The sequence below is a fragment of the Mauremys reevesii genome, linkage group 24 (assembly GCF_016161935.1).
Source record: "Mauremys reevesii isolate NIE-2019 linkage group 24, ASM1616193v1, whole genome shotgun sequence".
In the NCBI taxonomy this organism is placed as follows: domain Eukaryota; kingdom Metazoa; phylum Chordata; order Testudines; family Geoemydidae; genus Mauremys; species Mauremys reevesii.
In genome coordinates, this window is record NC_052646.1 from 820588 (window position 1) to 843139 (window position 22552).

Consider the following 22552-nt stretch of genomic DNA (forward strand, 5'->3'; position numbering starts at 1 on the left):
CGGGACTGCCCTGACCACAGGCTCCCAGCAGGGTTTGAACCCAGGACACTAGCACAGCCCCCAGCCTTTGGAGCTTAAAGGACTAACTCCCTCAGCCAGCAGGAGTAGCAGGCCATTATCCTGCCTGTGCACCAGCTGCTAGAGGGGGACATGAGACAGCCACGAAGGCCAAGACCAGCGTCTGTTTAATGAGCCAGGAGCCCCGTCCTGGGGAGGAGCCTCAGTCCGCGTAGGTCATCTGCTCCTCGCTGCTGCTGTCTCCAGACAGGGACACGTGGCCGGGGGTGCAGGCGAAGCAGACCTGCCCCATGTCCCTCCAGCAGGGCTGGCAGTAGATGGTGCCGCAGGTGGGCGTTGGGCACAGCTGGGAGGTGTGGCTCTCGGGCGAGCCGCACAGCACGCAGTACCGGCGCAGGCAGCGGCGCAGAAGTGGGCACCAGAGGTAGAAACGCTCCAGCAGGGGCTTCTCCTGCAGCAGGGACAAGGCCGGGGGCTCTAGGCGGGCGTGGGCAGTGGGTCCTTCTCCCAAGGGACTGGGAGAGGCAGTTTCCCTGGGGCTTTTGCTTGGCATCCTCCCCCGCAGCCCAGGCCGGGGTCTTGTCCTGGCTGTGGGGTCGGAGTGGGAGCCTGTGACTGTGGCCCCAGCTGCTGTGCCCTGGACTTTGGGACAGCAGAGAGGGGAGGAGCCGAATAACACGAGCTGGGGAGGGCTGTGGGGAGGGGTGGCCATCCACCTGTGGCAACGGGCGGGCGAGTGTGTGCACAGGGTGTGTGCAATGGCTCCCCCATGCATGTGTGAGCATGTGCACAATTGTGCAAAGGGGTGTGCGATGGCTCTCACCAGCAGGTGTGAGTGTGGCTGCTGTCTCCGTGGGTGTGCAGAGGTGTGTACGTATGTGGGGGCTGCAGGGCCCTCCCCTGCCCCTCGCCAGCCCCTCGCCCCACCCAGCCCGACGCCTGCACTCACAAAGGCCTGGTGCCGCCGGGCTCGCCGGGCGATGCGTCTCCTCTGCAGCCGGACGAAGGCCTGGCGCTTGCGCAGCAGCTCGTTGTACAGGAAGAGAACCCGCTTCTTCTCCCGCTGGCCGGAGGGGAGAGCCTGAGGGGCCGTGGGGGCAGGAAGGCAGAGCCCCTCCCCCAGCTTCACTCCCCTGGGATCTGGGGGCGACCCCACCCCCAGGAGTGTGGGGAGAGCGGGGTCTCAGCCCCCAGCCCAGGCAGGAGGGACCAGAGGGGAGATGGAGGAAGAGGGGAAGCACTGGGGGCCGGGGGTGTTGGGGAGAGAGGGGAGGGAGGCGTCTCGGGGGGTCTCAGGGCACAGGGTGGGGACAGTGGGGGGCTCTCGGGGTGCGGGAGGGGGGCACTGGGGTCTCAGGGGCAGGATAGGGCTCAGTGGGGGGCTCACCTTGGGGAAGTAGAAGGCAGCAATGACGCGGCGCAGGCGGTGGGCATACACCTGCCCCAGACACAGCAGCACCAGGGCCCCCAGGGGCAGGCAGCTGGCCAGGTAGTCGCTCTGCGCCATGGCCTGGGGCTGCGGCAGGCAGGCTGTGGGGGCCAGACAGACAGACAGGGTGAGGCCTCGGCTCCGTGTTCCCCTCGTCCCCCGCCCCAAGCAGCCGGAGCGCCGAGAAGGGGAGCGGGCGCTGCCCTGGGGTCTCGCCCGGACGCCCCCCGTGAATTTCCAGAGGGGAGGGGGAATATCCACAGGCTCTGGAGAGCAGCTGGGCTTGGGCAGAGATGGGCCAGGCCACGGGAGCCTGCGCCCTCAGGAGCCACGTGCCTGGGGGTGGGCACCCTCCATGTGGGGGAGGGGTGTCCATCTCCCCCACCCTCACCCAGGTTAGTCGACTCCAGTGCCATCTCGGAGGACGTGTTCAAGGCGCCGATGGTGCTTCGGAGCAGCCGGGCCAGCAGGGAGCGGCCCCCGACCCGCACCTCCAGGTGGTGGCTGCCTGCAGCGGGCAGAGAGCCGGGGTCATGGGGAGAGGGACACGCACAGGTGGGGGGTTGTAGAGGCCTTGAGAAGGCAGGGAGGGGAGTTGGTGAGCCCTGCCTGTGGGTGCCCCCTACCAGATATTGTGAAAGGCAGTTGCTGCTGCTGGAGGGAGGGAGGCCATCATCCAGAGACGGTGCCATGGGGCGGGGGAACTGTGCCTGTCCATGGGGAAGGTGTCGTGGGGCAGAGGAGCTGTCCCTATCCCTGAGGACAGTGCCATGGGGCTGGGGAGCTGTCCCTGGGGATGGTGCCATGGGGCGGAGGAGATGGGGCTGGGGATGGTGCCATGGGGCAGTGGAGATGGGGCTGGGGAGCTGTCCCTGGGGACGGGGCCGTGGGGCTGGGGGCGGTGCCATGGGGCTGGGGAGCTGTCCCTGGGGACGGGGCCGTGGGGCGGGGGCCGGTGCCGTGGGGCTGGGGACAGGGCCGTGGGCCTGGGCCGTGGGGCTGGGGGCGGTGCAATGGGGCTGGGCATGGTGCCGTGGGGCTGGGGGCGGGGCCGTGGGGCTGGGGAGCTGTCCCTGGGGACGGGGCCGCGGGGCGGCGGAGATGGGGCTGGGGATGGTGCCATGGGGCGGTGCCGTGGGGCTGGGGAGCTGTCCCTGGGGCCGGGGCCGCGGGGCGGCGGAGGGGCCGGGGCCCGTGCCCGGCGCTCACTGCGGAAGGAGTACTGCACGAAGGAGTGGTGCCGGATGACGCTGAACATGGTGTAGAGGACATAGTCGAGGCCCCAGGACAGCAGCAGGAAGAGCAGTGGGGGGACGCACTCCAGGAGCTCCAGCATCTGAGGGGGAGGGGTGCGTTACAGCCTCCCCCAGACCTCCCGGCTCCCAGCCCAGTGCTCCCCCAGAGTACAGCGTGCGATGCTCGGTCAGCGCCAGCCGCCAGGCCTCCCACGGGGGTGACGCCGCCGGGCAGCCAGGAACAGCCTGTGCCAGTGTGGCCCCGGCCCCCACTCACCAGGCTCTTCAGCTCGGGCGGCTGCACGGCCAGCCTGCAGGGGAAGATCACGCCGGAGACCTCGGCCCGGCGCAGGGGCAGCAACGTACGCTTCTTCTGGAGAGACAAAGCAGAGCAGCACAGGCTGGCACCCGGGGCCTGCCCCTCCCGAGGGCCCTCACCCCACCTCCCGCCTGGCCGGGGCACTCACCTGGAACAGCAACAGGGAGCAGGACAATTAGTGGATTGTCTGCCTGAGAGCCCATCGCCGAGCCCCCCGAGCCCCAGCCCGCGGCTCCCCATGCCCTCCCTGAGCCAGGCCAGGTGCCCTCACCTGCTTCCAGCGCCGGGCGTCGAGCTGGCGGAAGTAGGTGGTGACGTAGAGGTTGTCAAAGCGGATGTCATGGTTATAGTGGTTCGTGTAGGAGAAAGCGCTGGGAGAGGAGTGGGGGAGCTGAGACCTGGGGCCCCGCTGGGCCAACCCCCCCGCCCCACGCTGGGCACTGCCAGACAGGCACACGGGGCACAGGGCCCCACCCCTTGCTGCCAGGGGAGGCCTCATCCCAGAGGCTGCACACAGCTCGTCCACAGGTCGCAACGGGCTTTACAAGGTCGGGATCCCGTCTCTCTTTTACACATGGGGAAACTGAGGCATGGAGTTGGAACAGGACTTGCCCCAGGTCACGCAGTGGCCAAGGTGGGACTAGAAGCCCAGTCCCGAGTCCCAGCCCCTGGTCTACCCCCTAGGCCATGCTGCGTCCCATACCATCCCCCAGGGCATGTGGGAGTGGAGGCTCGGTGCCATCCCGTGCAAGGGAACGGAGCCCGTCCCCTGCCCCCGCGGGCCGGCGGCCGAGCTCACGAGATGAAGACGAAGAGGAAGGTGCAGGAGAGCAGCAGGCGCAGCACGGAGATGGCCTGGCCCAGCCGGACGCTCTGCTGACGCACGTGCGAGGTCACCTCCTCGGTGAGCCGCTCCCGGGACACGTTCACGCCCATCAGCGTGTCCTGGGGCTCGTGCTGGGGGGCAGAGAGCCAGTCAGCGGGGCGGGGGGTGCAGCAGGCGTGGGGGCTGGGCACTTTGTACAGGGGGGCTTTACGCACCGTCGGGGCCTGGCTGGGGGGAGAGGTCGGGCTCACACCCGGGAGGGTGGGGAAGATGTTACAACCCCAGGGGGGCACTCTTTCTGCCCTAGAATGTCACACCTTGGGGGGGGGAGGGTGTCACACCCTAGGGATGGGGGAAGGGTGGGCGTTACATCGGGGGCAGGGCGGTCACACCTGGATGACCAGCTGGGCGCTGAAGTCCTGGCTGATGCCGGCCACGGAGCCGTTCACCTTGTCGTAGGTTTGGCCGAAGTTTCCCTCCACGGGGATCTTGTCCCTGCACCAGGCGTGCATCACTGCGGGGGAGGGGGTTTGAAGTGAGCTGCATGGTGTGGGGAGCCCCCCGCCGTGGGCCCAGCCCCACCTGTCCTTCCCAGCTCAGGGCCGCTAAAGGTGTGGGGGGGCTTCCTGGTTCTTCCGGGCTCTGGCAGCACCGGGCCCCAGGTGGGAGAGGGTCCTAGCGTGGGGGGGGTCATGGAAGGAGGGTCTCTCACTCTCTGCAGCAGGCCTAGTCCTCTCCGCCACCCCGCTGCCCACGTCCCTGGACCTGGGCACGCAGCAGCCAGCCAGGGCTTCCAGCTCCTCCACCGTGGGGTCACCCTCTGGCCCCTTCCCCTCCCCCACAGCTGCCCCCAGCCCAGGGTCTCCCCAAAGACTCACCCTGCACCACGTGGCAGAGGAACTTGAACTTCATGGGCAGGCAGAGCAGATGGCTGATGAGGGGCACTGCAATGCGCTGCAGACAGGCCTTGTGCTTGGCGTCGAACCAGGCCTGGCAGCGCCCGATCGCCTCGTCAATCACATCTGGGGGGGGGAGCAGGTCACTGGGGCCTCTCGCCACAGCCCAGCGCAGCCCCCGGCTCAGCCCCACAGAGCGAGCGGAGCCACAGTGACAGCCCTGCCTGGTGCAGCCTGGCCCCGCCTCGGCCCCTCACAGGCCGCCTGGCACTGTGTCCCCCGCTCCCGCGCTGCCTGGGCACACTCACATTTGCAGCGCAGTTTGGTTTTCTGCTCGTACAGCTGCTGTGTGCTGGCGGCGCGCTGCCCCTGTGCCTGGCGCGGGCGCCTCACGCCGTACCCCGCCTCGCTGGCCACCTGCTCGTTCAGCTGCTGTGTGCTGGCGGCGCGCTGCCCCTCTGCCCGGTGCAGGCGCCTCACGCCGTACCCCGCCTCGCTGGCCACCTGCTCGTTCAGCTGCTGTGTGCTGGCGGCGCGCTGCCCCTCTGCCCGGTGCAGGCGCCTCACGCCGTACCCCGCCTCGCTGGCCACCTGCTCGTACAGCTGCTGGGTGCTGGCGGCGCGCTGCCCCTGTGCCCGGCGCGGGCGCCTCACGCCGTACCCCGCCTCGCTGGCCACCTGCTCGTTCAGCTGCTGTGTGCTGGCGGCGCGCTGCCCCTCTGCCCGGCGCGGGCGCCTCACGCCGTACCCCGCCTCGCTGGCCACCTGCTCGTACAGCTGCTGTGTGCTGGCGGCGCGCTGCCCCTGTGCCCGGCGCGGGCGCCTCACGCCGTACCCCGCCTCGCTGGCCACCTGCTCGTTCAGCCCTGCGAAAGCCTGCGAGACGTTCCGGGTCTCCGCATTGAGGGTCTGTCCGCCTTTCTGCTGGGGGAAAAGGTGCTCACGGGGGGGGCGGGTCTGACGATGGGGGGGAACCCCACCCTGGGCTGAGTGGGGGACCTCCAGGAACCACCACCCAGTGCAGCTCCTGTCCCGCTGCCCTCACCCCGGTGCCCATCCTCAACTGCCCAGCTCATCTGCCCGGCCCCAGCCGGACTCCCCGGTGTCCCTGTGCCCCACCGCCAGGCTCCCTGGTGTCCCTGTGCCCCCCCGCCAGGCTCCCCGGTGTCCCTGTGCCCCACCGCCAGGCTCCCTGGTGTCCCTGTGCCCTCCCGCCCCCCGCCAGGCTCCCTGGTGTCCCTGTGCCCCCCCGCCAGGCTCCCCGGTGTCCCTGTGCCCCCCCAGCTGGGCTCCCTGGTGTCCCTGTGCCCTCCCGCCCCCCGCCAGGCTCTCCGGTGTCCCTGTGCCCTCCCGCCAGGCTCTCCGGTGTCCCTGTGCTCCCCCAGCTGGGCTCCTGGTGTCCCTATGCCCCCCCCAGCTGGGCTCCCCGGTGTCCCTGCGCCCCCCCCCCAGCTGGGCTCCCCACCATCCTGGTGTCTTTGTCCCGCTCCCAGCCAGGCTCCCCAGTGCTCCAGGCCTCCCCCCCGATCCCCCACGCTCCCTCCACCACACACACACACTGTGCCCTCCCTGGCCGGAGCGCCTCATTGCCCATCCCGGCCAGGCTCCTGCCCGTGCTCCCTGCTCCTCACCACCATGTCGCGCAGCACGGCACGCAGGGGGGCCGTGGACACCTTCCAGATCTGCCGGCTGTGGTTGATCTGCAGCTCCACGGTGCAGCCCACGGAGCGGATCACCTCGTCCAGGTTGTGCCGCATGTTGGCGATGGGGCCTGGGGATGGGCCATGCGGCCAGGTCACAGCCCCTGGCACCAGGGCAAGGCCTGGGGCCAGAACCACCTGACAGCCCCCTGCTGAGATGGGGTGAAAAACGAACCCCCCCTTGCCATACCCCGAGTGAGGGTGCAGTGGGGAGGGGGGTCACACCAGGTGCCCAGTGAGGGCGCAGTGAGGGGGTGACGTTATTGACACAAACTGGGACCATATAGATCAGGGGTAGGCAGCACACAAGCTGATTTTCAGTGGCACTCACACTGCCCAGATCCTGGCCACCGGTCCGGGGGGCTCTGCATTTTAATTTAATTTTAAATTAAGCTTCTGAAACATTTTGAAACCTTATTTACTTTACATACAATAATAGTTTAGTTATATTATAGACTTATAGAAAGAGACCTTCTAAAAACGTTAAAATGTATGACCGGCACGTGAAACCTTAAATCCGAGGGAGTAAATGAAGACTCGGCCCACACTTCTGAAAGGTTGCTGACCCCTGGTATAGATCATTGTTCCAACCAAGGTCCTGTAGTGGCACCAAATCTTGTATAAAGGGGGTCAAAGAAGGTGTCTAAGACAAGGCTCTGGTTTGCTGGTTATGATGCTGCTGTCTGGGTGTGTGTATCATTTTTGTAGCTGAAGTTATGAATATTGGCTCTGACCTGTCTGTATTTCAAACCTGTGCTGTGCTTCTGGGTGACACCCCAGACAAGTTGGTGTCAGCTCGGCCTAGCCTGCTTGACGGCCCATTACGGACCATCAGCTACACAACTGACCCATGGAGAGAAAGCAGATCCGCCTCGTGACTCAGCAAGACATGCAGGGACCTGCCCATGCACAGAACTCTGAGCTTTTTGGACAGCTTGTCTTTTGAACAAAGAAAGAGAAGCCACAGGGCAAGAGACTATAAAAAGCTGCTGCAGCTCCTCCATCTTGTCTTCAGTCCTGCTTCTTGCCTCTGGAGGGACTTTGCTACAAACTGAAGCTCTGAACAAAGGACTGACTGACCCATCCCAGCTGGAGATGGACTCCAGAGACTTGATTTGAACCTGCAGTTTATTCCATCACTGCTACAAGCCTGAACCAAGAACTTTGCCATTATTGGATGTAATTGATTCCATCTAACCAATTCTAGCTCTCAGCTCTACCTTTTTCCTTTTATGAATAAACCTTTAGATTTGAGATTCTAAAGGATTGGCAACAGCTTGATTTGTGGGTAAGATCTGACTTGTATATTGACCTGGGTCTGGGGCTTGGTCCTTTGGAATCAGTGTGACGAACTGGAAATGTTCTTAATGTTTGCTCTGAATGCTGTGTTGGTGCCTCAGAGTCCCCTATGCAGTTCTTAAATATCTAGGTGGTCCTCGTCCCCAGCCAGCTCCAGACTGAAACTCCCCTCCAGCCTCTCCTTCTCTGCTCAGCCCCTTTCCCTGGCCAGGAGGTCACCTGACCTCTTTGTCTCCAACACCTTCAGTTGGCACCTTTGCAGAGGAGGGGCCCAGGCCATCAGTCGCTAGGAGACAGAGTGTCGGGCATTTAGGTGCACTGGCCCTTTGCGCTGCAGCAATCACCCCCCCTGACCCCACCACCTGGATATTAAGAACTGCAGAGGGGACACTGAGGCACCAACACCGTATTCAGAGAAAACATTAAGAACGTTCCCAGTTCATCACAATCAGCAGAACCCTTTTTCTTTTACTGGGGTATTGGTTTTCATAACCATTCGTCCCCATAATGAGTGGCACTGGTGGTGATACTGGGAACTGGAGTGTCTAAGGGAATTGCTTGGGTGACTTGTGGTTAGCCAGTGGGGTGAGACCGAAGTCCTCTCTGTTTGGCTGGTTTGGTGTGTAAAGGACCCCAGCTTTGGGCTGTGACTGCCCGGCTCTGAGCAATTTGCCCTGAATCGATACACTCAGTTGTATCCTGCCAGAGGCAGCATCCTTATAGTCGGGGAATGTCACCCACAGGGGCCCAGTGGGGGGGGGCACACCAGGTGCACAGTGGGGGGGTCACACCAGGTGCCCGGTGAGGGGGCCCCACACCCACCCATCTCCAGCCTCGGCCTGTCTCCTTACCGTCATAGACGGCAGCCAGGACGTAGGTGAGCAGGTAGAGCCTCCCCTCCTTGCCCAGGAACTTGGGGGCCACCAGGAGGGTGGCGCAGCGGAAGTGCGGGGAGACGCCCCAGCCCAGGGCACTGACACCTGCAGGGGAGGGGGGCTGAGAGAGCTGGTGGCTTCTTCCCACAGCCTGCGGCCCAGCTGGGCACCGGTCAGGCCCACCCGCCCCTCAGCCACAAGACACCGACCCACCACAGGAAACACAAACAGCCCTGCCCTGGGCACCCACCCACCGTGGGGCACTGACCCCCTGGGCACCCACCCATCAGGGGGCACTGCCCCCCCACGATGGGCTCCTACCCTCCAGGGGGCACCGACCCCCTGGGCACCCACTCACCCTGGGGAGACGCCCCAGTACAGGGCACATACCCACCAGGGGGCACCGACCCCCTGGGCACCCACCTGCCAGCCCGTACATCAGCTCGATCTTGTGACCCTCGTCGAGGCTCATAGGGAAGATGAGGAGCTGGGAGAGGCCTGGACAGCCAAGAAGCTAGAATGTGGGAGCCGCCCTGAGCACCTCGGGCCCTTCCCTGCCCACACATCCCTCCCTCCGGCCCCACACATGCCCCGCCCATCACGGGGGGCTCAGGCCGGCTACAGGAAGGCCACAGCCTGGGCAGCGCAAGGCAATGGCATCGCTTTAACAAAATGGGGGTGGAGGCTGATGTAGCTAAACTGGGGTGACCCCCCCCACCCCAATATCCCCCCGATATCCCAGTGCCCTCAGACACCCCAACATCCCTGTTGTCAGCACTGCCCTGGCATTACTGGCCTCCATCACAGGCTCCCAAGCAGCCCCCCCCCATTTACCCTGCCCTGCAGCAGGGACCCCGTATCCTGGCCGTTCTGGGTCTAACAGCTCCAAAGGGCCTCCCCAGCCTGCCTACAGGTCCCAGCTGGACTCACCGAGGGCCAGGAAGCCCCCAACGCCTGCGCCCAGGAAGAACTTGCTGAGGCGGAGCTGGTCGGGCTGGCTCCAGAGGAAGCGGGCACAGCAGGCGGGCAGCAGGCCGAGCACGGCTCGCTTCAGGGCTGTGGGGAGAGACAGGGGTTAATGCCGGGTCTCCCCAGGGCACCATGGGGGGGCTGCCCCGCCAGTAACAGGGTGCTGGGATTCAAGGGGCTGGGGCCCAGGCCAGGATCCCCGAGGGGGGTCTCACTCGTATTGGGCAGTTTCTGCCGCTTTGGTCTCGCCATGACACCTGTGCTCTCCTCCCTCCACTGCGAGGCCTGGGGCTCCCCGCGCCCACCCGTGCCCCGTATCCCGGCGACGGGCTGCGAGGCCTGGGGCTCCCCGCGCCCGCCCGTGCCCCGTATCCCGGCGACGGGCTGCGAGGCCTGGGGCTCCCCGCGCCCGCCCGTGCCCCGTATCCCGGCGACGGGCTGCGAGGCCTGGGGCTCCCCCCGCCCGCCCGTGCCCCGTATCCCGGCGACGGGCTGCGAGGCCTGGGCTCCCCGCCCGCCCGTGCCCGTATCCCGGCGACGGGCTGCGAGGCCTGGGGCTCCCGCGCCCGCCCGTGCCCGTATCCCGGCGGCGGTCTGCGAGGCCTGGGTCTCCCCGCGCCCGCCCGTGCCCCGTATCCCGGCGACGGGCTGCGAGGCCTGGGGCTCCCCCCGCCCGCCCGTGCCCCGTATCCCGGCGACGGGCTGCGAGGCCTGGGGCACCCCCCGCCCGCCCCTGCCCCGTATCCCGGCGGCGGGCTGCGAGGCCTGGGGCTCCCCGCCCGCCCGTGCCCGTATCCCGGCGGCGGGCTGCGAGGCCTGGGGCTCCCCGCGCCCGCCCGTGCCCCGTATCCCGGCGACGGGCTGCGAGGCCTGGGGCTCCCCGCGCCCGCCCGTGCCCCGTATCCCGGCGACGGGCTGCGAGGCCTGGGGCTCCCCCCGCCCGCCCGTGCCCCGTATCCCGGCGACGGGCTGCGAGGCCTGGGGCTCCCCCCGCCCGCCCGTGCCCCGTATCCCGGCGACGGGCTGCGAGGCCTGGGGCTCCCCCCCCCCCCCCGTGCCCCGTATCCTGGCGACGGGCAGCAACTCCTGCCATGGAATCCTGCCCAAGTGAGACCTGATGGGGCCCTGGTGCCCATGACTCTCCAGGAGTGGGACGCCAGGTCCCCGCGCCACTGCACTGCTGCCCCCATCCCCACACACCCCACTGCTGCGGCCCCTTGGCGTGTGCCACCTGCCCCAGGCCAGACTCGAACACAGAGCCCCACAGACTGGGCTGGTAAGAAGGAGAAACAAGGTCCCCCACTAGCTGGTGCGGGCCAGGGCCAGCTGGGTTCTATCACCTCAGAGCCACATGGGCCAGCCCCAGCATCGTCCGCAGCGGGGCCCAGCTGATCTGTGCATCACACAGCCCCCTGGACCAGCCGAGGCTGATTAGGCAGGAGCCAGCCCCATGCCCACCCAGGCGTGCTGAGAGCTGGGCATGTAGCGGGCACCCGGAGCAGGAGAGAGCCAAGCAGGCTGGGGCTGGGGCGGGGAGGAGGCTGAGAGGGGTGGGGAGAGGGGCTGGTGTCTGGAGGTGTCTGGGTCCCAGCAATGCCTCGTCTCTCCGCAGCCCCGGGCCCCATTCCGTGGGGCGAAGTGCAGGATTTGGGGTCCCCCCCACCAGCGCCAGCTCCATGGGGCTTGTCTCAGCTCTCCGCAGGGCCCTGGGCACGTCAAAGCAGGGCCCGTGGCCCAGGAGCAGGAAGGGCAGTGGGGGGCCAGGGCTGGCGGGGGAGAGCCCCGTGCGGGGCGTGGTGCGCAGCGCGGGCAGCTTCGCCCTGGGCATGACCCTGGCCAGCCTCTACGGTGCCCTGGTGCTCTTCGCGCAGAGCTACAACGTCTGGTACTGCCTGGTGTCCACCACCAGCCTGGGCGCTGGCCTAGGGCTGGGCATGGCCTTCTCCAGCAAGGTGCGCGTCACCGTCCTGCTCATGCTGCCCCACGTCTTCTCCAGTAAGTGCCCCCCGCCAGCCCTGCCCCCCGCCCGATCCCACAGGGACCAAACCCAGTGCCGGGATCACCCGGCGTCACCCTCACGCCCCCAGGCTCCCCTGCCCCTGCCCCTGCCCGACATATTGGCCATGCCCCTGCCTGGCACACCGCGAGTGGCCACAGGGAGTGGGGGCAGCTGAACTGGTGCCACTTGCCCCACACCCTCCACCTGGCACCCAGCTCCCAGTCTGCCCCCCTGGGCACCCTGCATCCCCCCAGACCCTGCCCTGCCTGCCCCACTGATGCCGTTGGGTGACTGCCGCCCCCTGCAGAGCAGGGGAAGAACATGCTGCTGCTGGTGGCGCTGGGCATGGCCATGCAGGGACCCTGCACCAACATCCTGCGGAACTTCGCCCGAGCGGCCCAGTCCGTGTCCTGCGGGGCCGAACTCACCCTCAACCAGACGGCCGAGCTGCTGCAGAAAGCCAGGGAGCCGCTGCTCAGTGAGACGGGGAGCGGGGGGATGGGTCACAACTGGGGAGCTGGGGGGGCAGGGAAGGATCCATTGTGGAAGCTGGGGGGAGGGCTAGTTGTTTCAGGGGGATTGAGGTATCCCGTTGGGGGTGCTGTGCGGTGCCCAATGTGGGGAGCAGCGGGGGGGCCCTTGTGGGGGGCTGTCTCCCAGATGCTCACCATGTCCTGCCCCCAGGCGCACTGACCAGGATCAAGGCCATTGCCCAGAAGGCCAAGGTGGTGGGTGACCGCGTCCGCAAGTTCTTCCGCTCCGTCATGGACTCTGTGCGGCACGTTGGTGAGTGGCGGGGGGCAGCTGGGACACGGCACCGACAGTGACCGCCTCCTGCTGGCCCCCTGCAGCCTGGGTCAGCTCAGCCTGCAGCCTGCTCCACCCGCCCCCCCACCTACCCCACCCTGCTCCATCTGACCCCACCCCCTCAGCCACCCAAAACCCTGATCCAACCCCCCCGCCAGCCCCCAGCCAATCTGACTCCTCACCCTAGCAAGCCCCCAAACTGGGGCCCTCAACTTGTTCCTCTATGCCAGCCTCCAGTCTGGGACCCCATTCACTACCCTCAGCCCGCTCCCAACCCCAGTCCCGTCCCCCCCCACCCCACCCTGCTTCCGTTCTGTTTGCCCGCTGGGCGGGGGGACATAGGCACCAGCCATGGCTTGGAGCAAAGCCCATCTCCTGTGCCCCACATGGTGCCCCATGGCACTGCCCTCATGCCCCAATACCCCCACAGCCCCATGCCCCCTTCCCTGTGCCCCAGGATCACATCTTCATACCCTGGCTTGCAACCCCTTACTCATGGGCATCATCCCTATGCCACCTCGCCCACCCTCGGGCCCCTGCCCTGCCCTGCTGCCCCAGGGTGCCCTGCCATGCTGTCCCCACAGCCCGGGCCCTGCGGAACGTGTGGTACTGGCTGGTGCACGTGGGTGAGGTGTGCAACCAGGACCTGGGTGCCCCCTACACCAAGTGCCTGCGGCTCTTCGACACGGCCAAGGACAAGTGTGAGCGCGTCATCCCTGCCCTCTTCTTCCTCTGCTACATCCTCCTCCTCTTCAAGCCGCTCTGCGGCCTGGCCAATGGTGAGTTCCCTGGGCGCGGCCAATGGGGAGTTATAATATATGGAGATATACCTATCTCCTAGAGCTGGAAGGGACCCCGAAAGGTCATCGAGTCCAGCCCCCTGCCTTCACTAGCAGGACCAAGGACTGATTTAACCCGATCCCTAAGTGGCCCCCTCAAGGATTGAACTCACAACCCTGGGTTTAGCAGGCCAATGCTCAAACCACTGAGCTATCCCGCCCCCCAGGGGGCGGGGCCAAGGGTGAGTTCCCTGGGCGTGGCCAAGGGTGTTCCCTGGGGGCAGGGCTAATGGTGAGTCCCCTGGGCGGGGCCAATGGTGCGTTCCCTGGGCGGGGCCAAGGGTGCGTTCCCTGGGCGTGGCCAAGGGTGTTCCCTGGGGACAGGGCTAATGGTGCGTTCCCTGGGCGGGGCTAATGGTGTGTAACTAGGCTGTGGTGGGGCCAATGGTGTATGAGTGTCTCCAGGGGGCGGGGCCAACACCTCCAGGGGGCGGGGCCAACACCTCCAGGGGGCGGGGCCATGCTCCGTCAGAGAATCCCAGCGATGTGGGGCTGGAAGGGACCGCGAGGGTGCAGCCCTGGGCGCAGAGGCAGGACCCGGTGACCCGAGACCGGGTAGTGTGGGGCCCCCTCGGGGCTTGCTGGGTGGGGCTGGCCGAGGCAATAGGTACGGAGCCCCCCAGCTCACCTGGGCACAGCTCCCCCCATGCAGCCCCCCACTTTCCCCACAGCGCTCCTGGTCTTCTGCGTCATCCCCCAGTACGTGCAGCCCTTCCTGCGCAGGAGAGTCGTGGCCCGTGAGTGCCGGGGGGCGCAGCGGGGGGGTCCCCAGGACATTGTCCTCCATGTGCTGCGGGAGGCGCTGCCCTGTAGCCCTGGGAAGGGGCAGCCCCCCCCCATGTGCTCAGCAGCACTGCAGTGACCAGTGTCCGTTTGCCGCTGGGCCTCAGCCCCCTGCTCTTCCCCCAGGTCTCCCCCCTCCAGCCCACCGGGGTGTCCCCCACCTGCAGTTGCTCTGCCCCTCCAGATCTCCTCCCCCTCCAGTCCCCTGAACGGCTTCACTGCCCTCCATGGCTCTGCCCCCCAGGCCTCACCCCTCCTGTGGCTTTACCCCCCCCCACCTCCCTACAGCTCGGCCCCCACCTTTCACCCCTGTGGCTCTGAGCCCCCAGCTCTCACCCCCAGCTCTCATATCCCCATAGCTCTGACTCCCCAGTTCTCACCCCGTGGCTCTGCCCCCAGTGCTCACCTCCCGTGGCTCTGCCCCCAGTGCTCACCCCCATGGCTCTGCCCCCAGTTCTCACACTCCCCCATGGCTCTGCCCTCCCCAGTGCTCACCCCATGGCTCTGACCCCCAGCTCGCATATCCCCATGGCTCTGACCTCCCACTTCTAAACCCAGCCCCTGTGGCTCTGCCTTCCCGGGTGCTCACCCCCGCCCCCCCCCCGCTCTGACCTCCCAGCTGTCCTGAGGGTGCTGAGCCGCGTGCGCAGGGAGTTTGAGTTCAACATCTCGGCCGTGCACCAGTTCGACGTCAGCCTCAACTCCACCAAGAGCCTGGCCCAGGTGGCCCTGGACATCATGGAGGCTGTTGGCCTGCGGCTGCAGCCAGCCCGAGAGGTGCTGGGCCTCTTCGCACACGTCTCCTCCTGCGTCCTCCTCTACCTGTACCTGCAGTGAGTGTGTCCCAGAGCCCGCCAGGGCCAGCACCCGGGATTCCTGGCTCCCAGCCCCCCTGCTCCAACCACCAGCCCCCACTGCCCCCCAGAGCTGCGGGGAGAACCCAGGAGTCCTGGCTCCCAGCCCCGGCCGCTCTAACCCATCAGACCCCCCATCCCAGAGCCGGGGAGCAGGGGCGGCTCTAGGAATTTGGCCGCCCCAAGCACGGCGGCACGCCGCGGTGGGTGCACTGGCAGTCGCTGGTCCCGCGGCTCCGGGGGACCTCTTGCAGACGTGCCTGCGGAGGGTCCGCTGGTCCCGCGGCTCCGGTGGAGCATCCGCAGCCATGCCTGCGGGAGGTCCACCAGAGCCACGGGACCAGCGGACCCTCCGCAGCCATGCCTGCGGAAAGTCCGCCGGAGCCGCCTGCCGCCCTCCCGGCAAAATGCTGCCCCAAGCGCGCACTTGGCACGCTGGGGTCTGGAGCCGGCCCTGCCGGGGAGAGAACCCAGGATTCCTGGCTCCCAGCTGCCCCCCTCTAACCCAGCGGACCCCACTCCCCTCCCCGAGCTGGGAGGAGAACCCAGTAGTCCTGGCTCTCAGCCCTCTGCTCCAACCACCAGCCCCCACTCCCATCCAGCGAGTCCTGGCTCCCCTGCCCTGCTCCCTGTGCCGCGCCCCCCTCAGCCTGGTGTTCCCGCAGGGCCCTGCTCTATCGCAGACGGTACCTGCACGACGACAACTTCGACAACATCTACATCACAGGGCGCTTCCTGGCCATGGACGTACTGCGGGCACGGCAGGGCAGGCCCACGGTGCTGCCCCTCTCCGCGCGGGAGAGCACCAAGTACATCTGCCCAGGTAAGGGGCTGCGGCAGGGCCAAGCGGGGCACCGAGGGGCAGGGCCTTGGGCAGAGGGGGCTGCTCCCGCCCAGCTCCCACCCGCTCTCAATGGGGCTTCCTCCCGCCTGGCCCAGGCTCCCCGTTCCTGTCGCGCCGGGAGCGCTTGGGTTACGGCCTGGCCCTGGCAGGCGTCCTACGCCACGTGCTCCTCGGCCTCGCCCTCATCCTCCTCGACTACGGGGTCTTCTGGCTGCTCGACCTGGTCCGCTACCAGCTGCATGGCGAGATCGTGGCCAGGGGTGAGTCCCCCGGCCCAGCCCCGCCCCTCGCCGGCCACCCTTCGGCGCTGGCTGAGCCCCCTTGGCCAGGCCCACCTGCTCCTGCTGGCCCCAGGGATGGCACATTGGGGAGTGGGATGCAACCACTAACCCGGCCCTGCCAGAAACCGGACCCTTCACCGCTCCCCGCCCACACCTGGCCCAGCCAGCTGCTCCCTGCCCACACCTGGCCCCGCCGGCCGCTGGGCCCCCAGCCGCTCCCTGCCCACACCCGGCCCCGCCGGCCGCCCCGCCCGCCCCGCCGCCGCTGGGCCCCAGCCGCTCCCGCCCACACCCGGCCCGCCGGCCGCTGGGCCCCCAGCCGCTCCCCGCCCACACCCGGCCCCGCCGGCCGCTGGGCCCCCAGCCGCTCCCCGCCCCCACCCGGCCCAGCCTGCCCTGGGCTCCGCCGCCACACCCGGCCCGCTGGCCGCTGGGCTCCCAGCCGCTCCTCGCCACACCCGGCCCGCCGGCCGCTGGGCCCCAGCCGCTCCCGCCACACCCAGCCCCGCCGGCCGCTGGGCCCCAGCCGCTCCCGCCCACACCCGGCCCAGCCAGCCGCTCCCGCCCACACCCGGCCCGCCAGCCCCTGGGCCCCAGCCGCTCCCGCCCACACCCGGCCCCGCCGGCCGCTGGGCCCCAGCCGCTCCCGCCCACACCCGGCCCCGCCGGCCCCTGGGCCCCCAGCCGCTCCCTGCCCGCACCCGGCCCTGCACTAACCCAGCCCATCTGCCGGCAGCTCCCGTGGTGATGAGCGTCAGTGTGAACGGGACAGGCTACACGGGTGAGATCTACCGCGACCTGGTCTCTGCGTTCGACGCCCTGCAGCGTGGCAACGTCAGTGTCCTGTCCCGCCGGTGCCGCCTGCGCCCTGCTGAGCCGGACTACCGCACCTACCTGCTCATTGGTGACCAGCCGGCGGGGGGGCGGGTGCACCTGGGCACTAGCCGTCACTGCCTGCGCTGTCTGAGCATAGCCAGATGCACTGTGTGCCCCGGGGGTGCCCATGTCAGTGCGTGTGCAAGGCCCCATATGCCCCGCCCCACGGCTCACCAGCCCGCGCGGGAGAGCTGCACCCACAGGGTCAGCCTCAGCCCCCCTCCATCAGTGTGGCTGGCAGATGCACCCCACTGCGCCCAGCAGCCCCCACATTGTGCCCAGCCCCCCACGTCTGACTGGCGCCCCCTCCTGCTCACAGGACTCATGTACGGTGTCTGCTTCTTCATCGCTGTCTTCGGCAGCTATGTGGGGCGCTTGCGCAGGGTGGTGTGCGCCTCGTATTACCCCTCCCGCGAGCAGGTGAGACCCCCCCGTAGCCAGACGGACAGTAGGCCTGGGTCCTCCCTGGGCCCTCCGCGGGGGAATCTCTCCATCCCTCCCCCCAGCCAGAACATGGACCCTTGCTATGGACACCCCCCCCACCCAGCGCCCCGCCCCGTGCCACTGACACCCCACACCCAGCGCCCGCCCCGTGCCTCTGACACCCCCCCACACCCAGCGCCCCGCCCCGTGCCACTGACACCCCCCCACACCCAGCGCCCCGCCCCGTGCCGCTGACACCCCCCACCCACACCCAGCCCCCCTCCCCGTGCCGCTGACACCCCACACACACCCAGCCCCATCATGTGCCACTGACACCCACCCACCCCCAGACCCCGCCCCCTGCGGCTGACACCCCCACACCCACCCAGCCCCCCATCCGGTGCTGCTGACCCCCCCCACCCACACCCAGCCCCCCTCCCCGTGACGCTGACACCCCCCTACACACCCAGCCCCGTCCTGTGCCGCTGACACGCCTCCCCACACCCAGTCCCCATCCGTGCCACTGACATGCCCCCACATCCAGCCCCTGCCCCACACCCAGCCCCTCCCCTTATGATTATCCCAGGCCCAGCCCCCCATCCCTCCACCGCGTCTACCTCGTTCCCTAGGAGCGGACGTGCTTCCTCTACAACAGCATCCTGACGCGGCGGACAGGCCTGGCGAGCTCCCTGCTCCGGGCCACGAGGCAGCGGGCGGCCGACGAAGGCCACACCAACCTGCTCCTCATCCTCGCCTCCAAGTAAGGGAGCCCCCTCCCCCCGGGGCCAGCCCCCCGGTCTCGAGCCAGGTGCCTGGGCAGGGTGGAACCGTCCTCTGAGTCTTTCCATGCGTGGGGCTCACGGGATCTATCCCAGGCCCTGGCCGCCAGCTCGCCCCATTCACCCCTGGGCTCCTGACTGGCAGATATGGAGACCTGAGCGGGGGCCCGCGGGGCAGCTCACGCTCCTGTGCCCCTCGTGCAAGGGGTGGCATTACCCCCTCTGAGATCCCATGGGCTTGTCCCCCCCACCCTGAGTAACCCCCTCTGTGCACACTGCAAGACCCCCTCACCATCGCCCTGCCGTGCAGTTCCCCTCCGGTGCAGGCTGAGTGACCCCCCCACCCGGTAACCCCACCCTGCAAGCCCCCACTGTGCAACCCTCCCATTGTGCATGTCCAGTGACCCCCCAAGTAACCTCCATACCTCACCCTGCAACCCCCCCCCATTGTGCATGCCCAATGACCCCCCAAGTAACCCCCATACCCCACCCTGCAAGCCCCCACTGTGCAACCCTCCCATTGTGCATGCCCAATGACCCCCCCAAGTAACCCCCATACCTCACCCTGCAAGCCCCCACTGTGCAACCCTCCCATTGTGCATGTCCAGTGACCCCAAGTAACCCCCATACCTCACCCTGCAACCCTCCCATTGTGCATGCCCAATGACCCCCCCAAGTAACCCCCATACCTCACCCTGCAACCCCCCCCATTGTGCATGCCCAATGACCCCCCAAGTAACCCCCATACCCCACCCTGCAAGCCCCACTGTGCAACCCTCCCATTGTGCATGTCCAGTGACCCCCAAGTAACCTCCATACCTCACCCTGCAACCCCCATTGTGCATGCCCAATGACCCCCAAGTAACCCCATACCTCACCCTGCAACCCCATTGTGCATGCCCAATGACCCCCAAGTAACCCCATACCTCACCCTGCAACCCCCACTGTGCAACCCTCCCATTGTGCATGCCCAGTGACCCCCAAGTAACCCCATACCTCACCCTGCAAGCCCCCACTGTGCAACCCTCCCATTGTGCATGCCCAATGACCCACCCAAGTAATCCCCATACCTCACCCTGCAACCCCACTGTGCAACCCTCCCATTGTGCATGCCCAGTGACCCCCAAGTAACCCCATACCTCACCCTGCAACCCCACTGTGCAACCCTGCCATTGTGCATGCCCAGTGACCCCAAGTAACCCCATACCTCACCCTGCAACCCCATTGTGCAACCCTGCCATTGTGCATGCCCAGTGACCCCCAAGTAACCCCATACCTCACCCTGCAACCCCGTGCAACCTCCCATTGTGCATGCCCAGTGACCCCCAAGTAACCCCATACCTCACCCTGCAACCCCATTGTGCAACCCTCCCATTGTGCATGCCCAGTGCCCCAAGTAACCCCCATACCTCACCCTGCAACCCCCATTGTGCATGCCCAGTGACCCCCAAGTAACCTCCATACCTCACCCTGCAACCCCCCACTGTGCAACCCTCCCATTGTGCATGCCCAGTGACCCCAAGTAACCCCATACCTCACCCTGCAACCCCATGCAACCCTGCCATTGTGCATGCCCAGTGACCCCAAGTAACCCCATACCCCACCCTGCAACCCCATTGTGCATGCCCAGTGACCCCCAAGTAACCCCCATACCTCACCCTGCAACCCCATGCAACCCTCCCATTGTGCATGCCCAGTGACCCCCAAGTAACCCCATACCCACCCTGCAACCCCATTGTGCAACCCTCCCATTGTGCATGCCCAATGACCCCCAAGTAACCCCATACCCCACCCTGCAACCCCATTGTGCATGTCCAGTGACCCCCCTCCTGTGAGTGACGCCCCCCGGCTCTGTGCCCATAGGTTTCCCCTGTGCGCCTGGTTGGCGCAGAGGATGGGCGTTCACCAGCAGTACTGCATGGGTTGTGGGCGCATCGGGGGTGGGGCCGCCAGCCAGGACTTCATCACCTGCATCACCCCTGGCTGCAGAGGTAGGAAGCAGGGCGCAGGTGACAGCGAGGGGAGGGGAGCCTGGGACTGGGGGCAGCAGAGGGCAGGGCTGGAGGGGGAAGAGGGGTGGGTGAGTGACCCTTCCCCCCCCAGGCAGGGACAGCCAGAGCTGAGTCTGACGCCCCTCCCTCCCCCTGCCCTGCTCCCCTCCCCAGGGATCTACTGCAGAGAATGCTACCAGCTGCTTAGCAACGTCTGCTCCATCTGCATGGCCCCCCTGGCCTACCAGGGCGACATGGACGAAGAGATGTGAGTGAGGGCGGCAGGGGCCCTGGGGGCACCAGCACCCAGTGCCCACCATGGGGCACAGAGCCCACGGCAAGGGGCCTGGCATCAGCTGGGGGCAGGGGCATCATGGGCTCGGTTTGCGTGGCTGGTGTCAGTCAGGCAATGCCACGAGCTCCCCTCCTGTTGGCTGCCTGCCCCACCGTCCCGCCTCCCTGGGCAGGGCAGCCAATCAGCTGCTGGAGGAGGCAGGCAGTGTTCTTGCCCCCTCCCTTCTCATGGGGTGGGGAACAGAAGAAATAGGATCTCAGGCTGGCTCTGCTCCAGCCCCCCAGCTCTTGTGACCAATGGGATGGCTCCGCTGGCTCCCCGAACACCCAGCCTGGAATGGGGAGAGGGGACCCTAGTGCAGCCCCCCAGGCCTGGGAAAGGGAGTAAAGAGCCCCTGGAGCTACCGGAGGAGCAGAGGTGGGGCTGGGGGTACAGAACTGATGGGGGGGAAGTGGGGCAAAGTCACACTAATTGCCCCACACAGCACGGGGGCAGGGCGAGGCGAGGAATAAAAATCAAAACACCCCAAAACCCACCAGCTCCTCTAGATTTACGGCTCTCCGGCACCTGGGGGCCAATCAGGTAGTGTTGGGGGGTCCGGTGCATTATTTCTGCCCCCCCCAACTGGCACTGGCATTTGCTGCCTGTTGTGTAGAGCTCTAGCTTGGATACAACACAACACAACACGCCGGCTGGGGAAGGAGGCTCCCCCCAGGGCTGGGGTCCAGGCTGTGGCCGGTGAGAGCCGAGGGGCCCAGCGGGAGGAGCTGGCTCCCCTGCCTCAGCCTGGCTCTCGTCCCCACAGCGACTCCAGTGACGAGGAGACCGTGGGGCTATGGCTGGGCGCCACACGGGCGCTGCGGGGGCAGGAGCAGGAGCAGAGGCGCCGGCTGCGCCAGCTGCTAAGGCAGCGCATCCGCCAAGCAGTGCAGGGCCAGGGCTCCTGCCGGCGCCTGCCCCAGGAGCTGGCCGCGTGGGTCTGGGCCCAGCTGGAGGAGGATGAGAGCGGAGACAGCACCGGGGCCAGCACTCCCAGCCCCATGGCAGCGGCTGATGACAGCTCCAGGTGAGCGGCTGGGAACGGGCAGGTCCAGGCACCAGGGCCCATAGGGGATACCCAGGAGGCCTATGCTATAGGGAGAGCTCTTGCCTGCCCCACACTGCTTCAGCCCAGGCTGCCTTTCCACCCGTGTTTCCAGCCTCGCTGGGGCTGGCGCTGCAAGCTGGGCCCCACCCACTCCCCCAGCACCACTACAGCCTGGCCCGAAAGTCAGGAGGGATTTCACCTGGGGGGCAGCTGGGCCAGAGCAGGGGGGCCCTGTGACCTCATGCAGGGGGGCTCGTGGGCACCCACACGTGGTCCGGCCTGGATTTCTGACAGACAATGTTGGCAGCCGCTGGGCGGGGCTGAAGGGCTGTGGGGAGGGGGCTCCCGGAAGAAGCAGAGAGGGGAGGTGGAGGAAGAGCAGGTGCACAGGGCCCAGCAGGATTGTGTGGGAGGGGAGCGCGGGGGCCAGGTGCTGAAGGCCCCATCTGCCAGCACTGATCTCAGGGGCCTCCCCTCTCTGCCCCGCAGCGACCTGGACTTCAGCTACCAGGAGCAGCCTGAGGGCAGTGACGGGGAGGGAGGGGCCCTGCCGGGGCCCAGGCCCCCAGAGCCAGGGGAGCTGGAGGAAGTGAAGATGATCCCAGATACCAGCCAGTGAGGGAAGCACCAGGAGCCGGACCAGTGCCAAGGAGACAGATGCACCATGCAGGTGGGGGCACCAGGCAGATGGTCCTGTCCCCCAATGCATGACTGACTTCGGGGCTGCATGGGCTCCGGCCTGGGCACCAGGGGGTTTCCCCCTGCCTGGGAGCCCGGTCCCCAGGGACCGCACCATCAATAAAGCGCCCTGCGGCTCAGGCTGATCTGTGCACCGGACTCTCTGTGCCATGGAGGGGGGCTCTGGGTGCAAGGCCTAGCGTCTGCATCCCCCCGGCTCTCTGGGGCCAGGGGCTGCTGTTACCCCATTTACCTCCTGCCCCACCGGGGCGCTCTTGACCCTGCAGCCCCCCGGCCACCCCCAGCACAGGCAGGGTCCCCCAGGCAGCCAGCCACACACAGACGGGCGCGCCGAGGCTCCCTGCTTCTCCGTTTATTGTCAAGCAGCCTTCATTTAAAAAATAAAAATAACAGCAACCAAAAAGCGCGTGCGGGGCCCGACCCTGGGCC

At 67.3% G+C, this 22552-nt stretch overlaps 2 protein-coding genes across 3 annotated transcripts; one reads left to right on the top strand and one right to left on the bottom strand.

Annotated features, from left to right (window-relative positions):
- Positions 1-220: 220 nt before the first annotated feature.
- DCST1 (DC-STAMP domain containing 1) lies at positions 221-9958 on the bottom strand. Its single transcript, XM_039513180.1, has 16 exons — positions 9782-9958; positions 9528-9653; positions 9021-9095; positions 8574-8702; positions 6355-6494; positions 5032-5644; positions 4706-4849; positions 4220-4341; positions 3801-3958; positions 3273-3372; positions 2960-3055; positions 2657-2783; positions 1839-1955; positions 1406-1548; positions 968-1081; positions 221-469 (listed from the first exon to the last, which is right to left on the bottom strand). The coding sequence occupies exons 1-16, from the start codon at positions 9816-9818 to the stop codon at positions 221-223; spliced, it is 2490 nt and encodes an 829-aa protein (XP_039369114.1). The 5' UTR covers positions 9819-9958.
- Positions 9959-10436: 478 nt separating this feature from the next.
- Positions 10437-22248, top strand: DCST2 (DC-STAMP domain containing 2). 2 transcript variants are annotated; one of them, XM_039512707.1, is made up of 16 exons: positions 10717-10842; positions 11179-11561; positions 11873-12043; positions 12250-12351; positions 12957-13151; positions 13883-13948; positions 14614-14827; positions 15514-15671; positions 15788-15952; positions 16710-16877; positions 17169-17269; positions 17902-18032; positions 19915-20042; positions 20217-20310; positions 21143-21403; positions 21914-22248. In XM_039512707.1, the coding sequence occupies exons 2-16, from the start codon at positions 11243-11245 to the stop codon at positions 22041-22043; spliced, it is 2403 nt and encodes an 800-aa protein (XP_039368641.1). In that variant the 5' UTR covers positions 10717-10842; positions 11179-11242; the 3' UTR covers positions 22044-22248. The 2 variants fall into 2 exon arrangements, with proteins under 2 accessions (XP_039368642.1, XP_039368641.1); XM_039512708.1 differs by lacking the exon at positions 11179-11561 and having other exon boundaries at positions 10437-10842.
- The last annotated feature ends 304 nt before the right edge of the window (positions 22249-22552 follow it).

Excerpts from the sequence above, each read along its gene's own strand:
- DCST1 (XM_039513180.1), bottom strand. The coding sequence starts at position 9,818 with ATGGCGAGACCAAAGCGGCAGAAACTGCCCAATACGA. Across the intron at positions 9,096-9,527 it reads TGGGGGCTTCCTGGCCCTCG|GCCTCTCCCAGCTCCTCATC; the intron begins GTGAGTCCAGCT and ends TTGGCTGTCCAG. Across the intron at positions 1,549-1,838 it reads ACTGGAGTCGACTAACCTGG|CCTGCCTGCCGCAGCCCCAG; the intron begins GTGAGGGTGGGG and ends TGGCCCCCACAG.
- DCST2 (XM_039512707.1), top strand. The coding sequence starts at position 11,243 with ATGGGGCTTGTCTCAGCTCTCCGCAGGGCCCTGGGCACGTCAAAGCAG. Across the intron at positions 17,270-17,901 it reads ATTACCCCTCCCGCGAGCAG|GAGCGGACGTGCTTCCTCTA; the intron begins GTGAGACCCCCC and ends CTCGTTCCCTAG. Across the intron at positions 20,043-20,216 it reads CATCACCCCTGGCTGCAGAG|GGATCTACTGCAGAGAATGC; the intron begins GTAGGAAGCAGG and ends TCCCCTCCCCAG.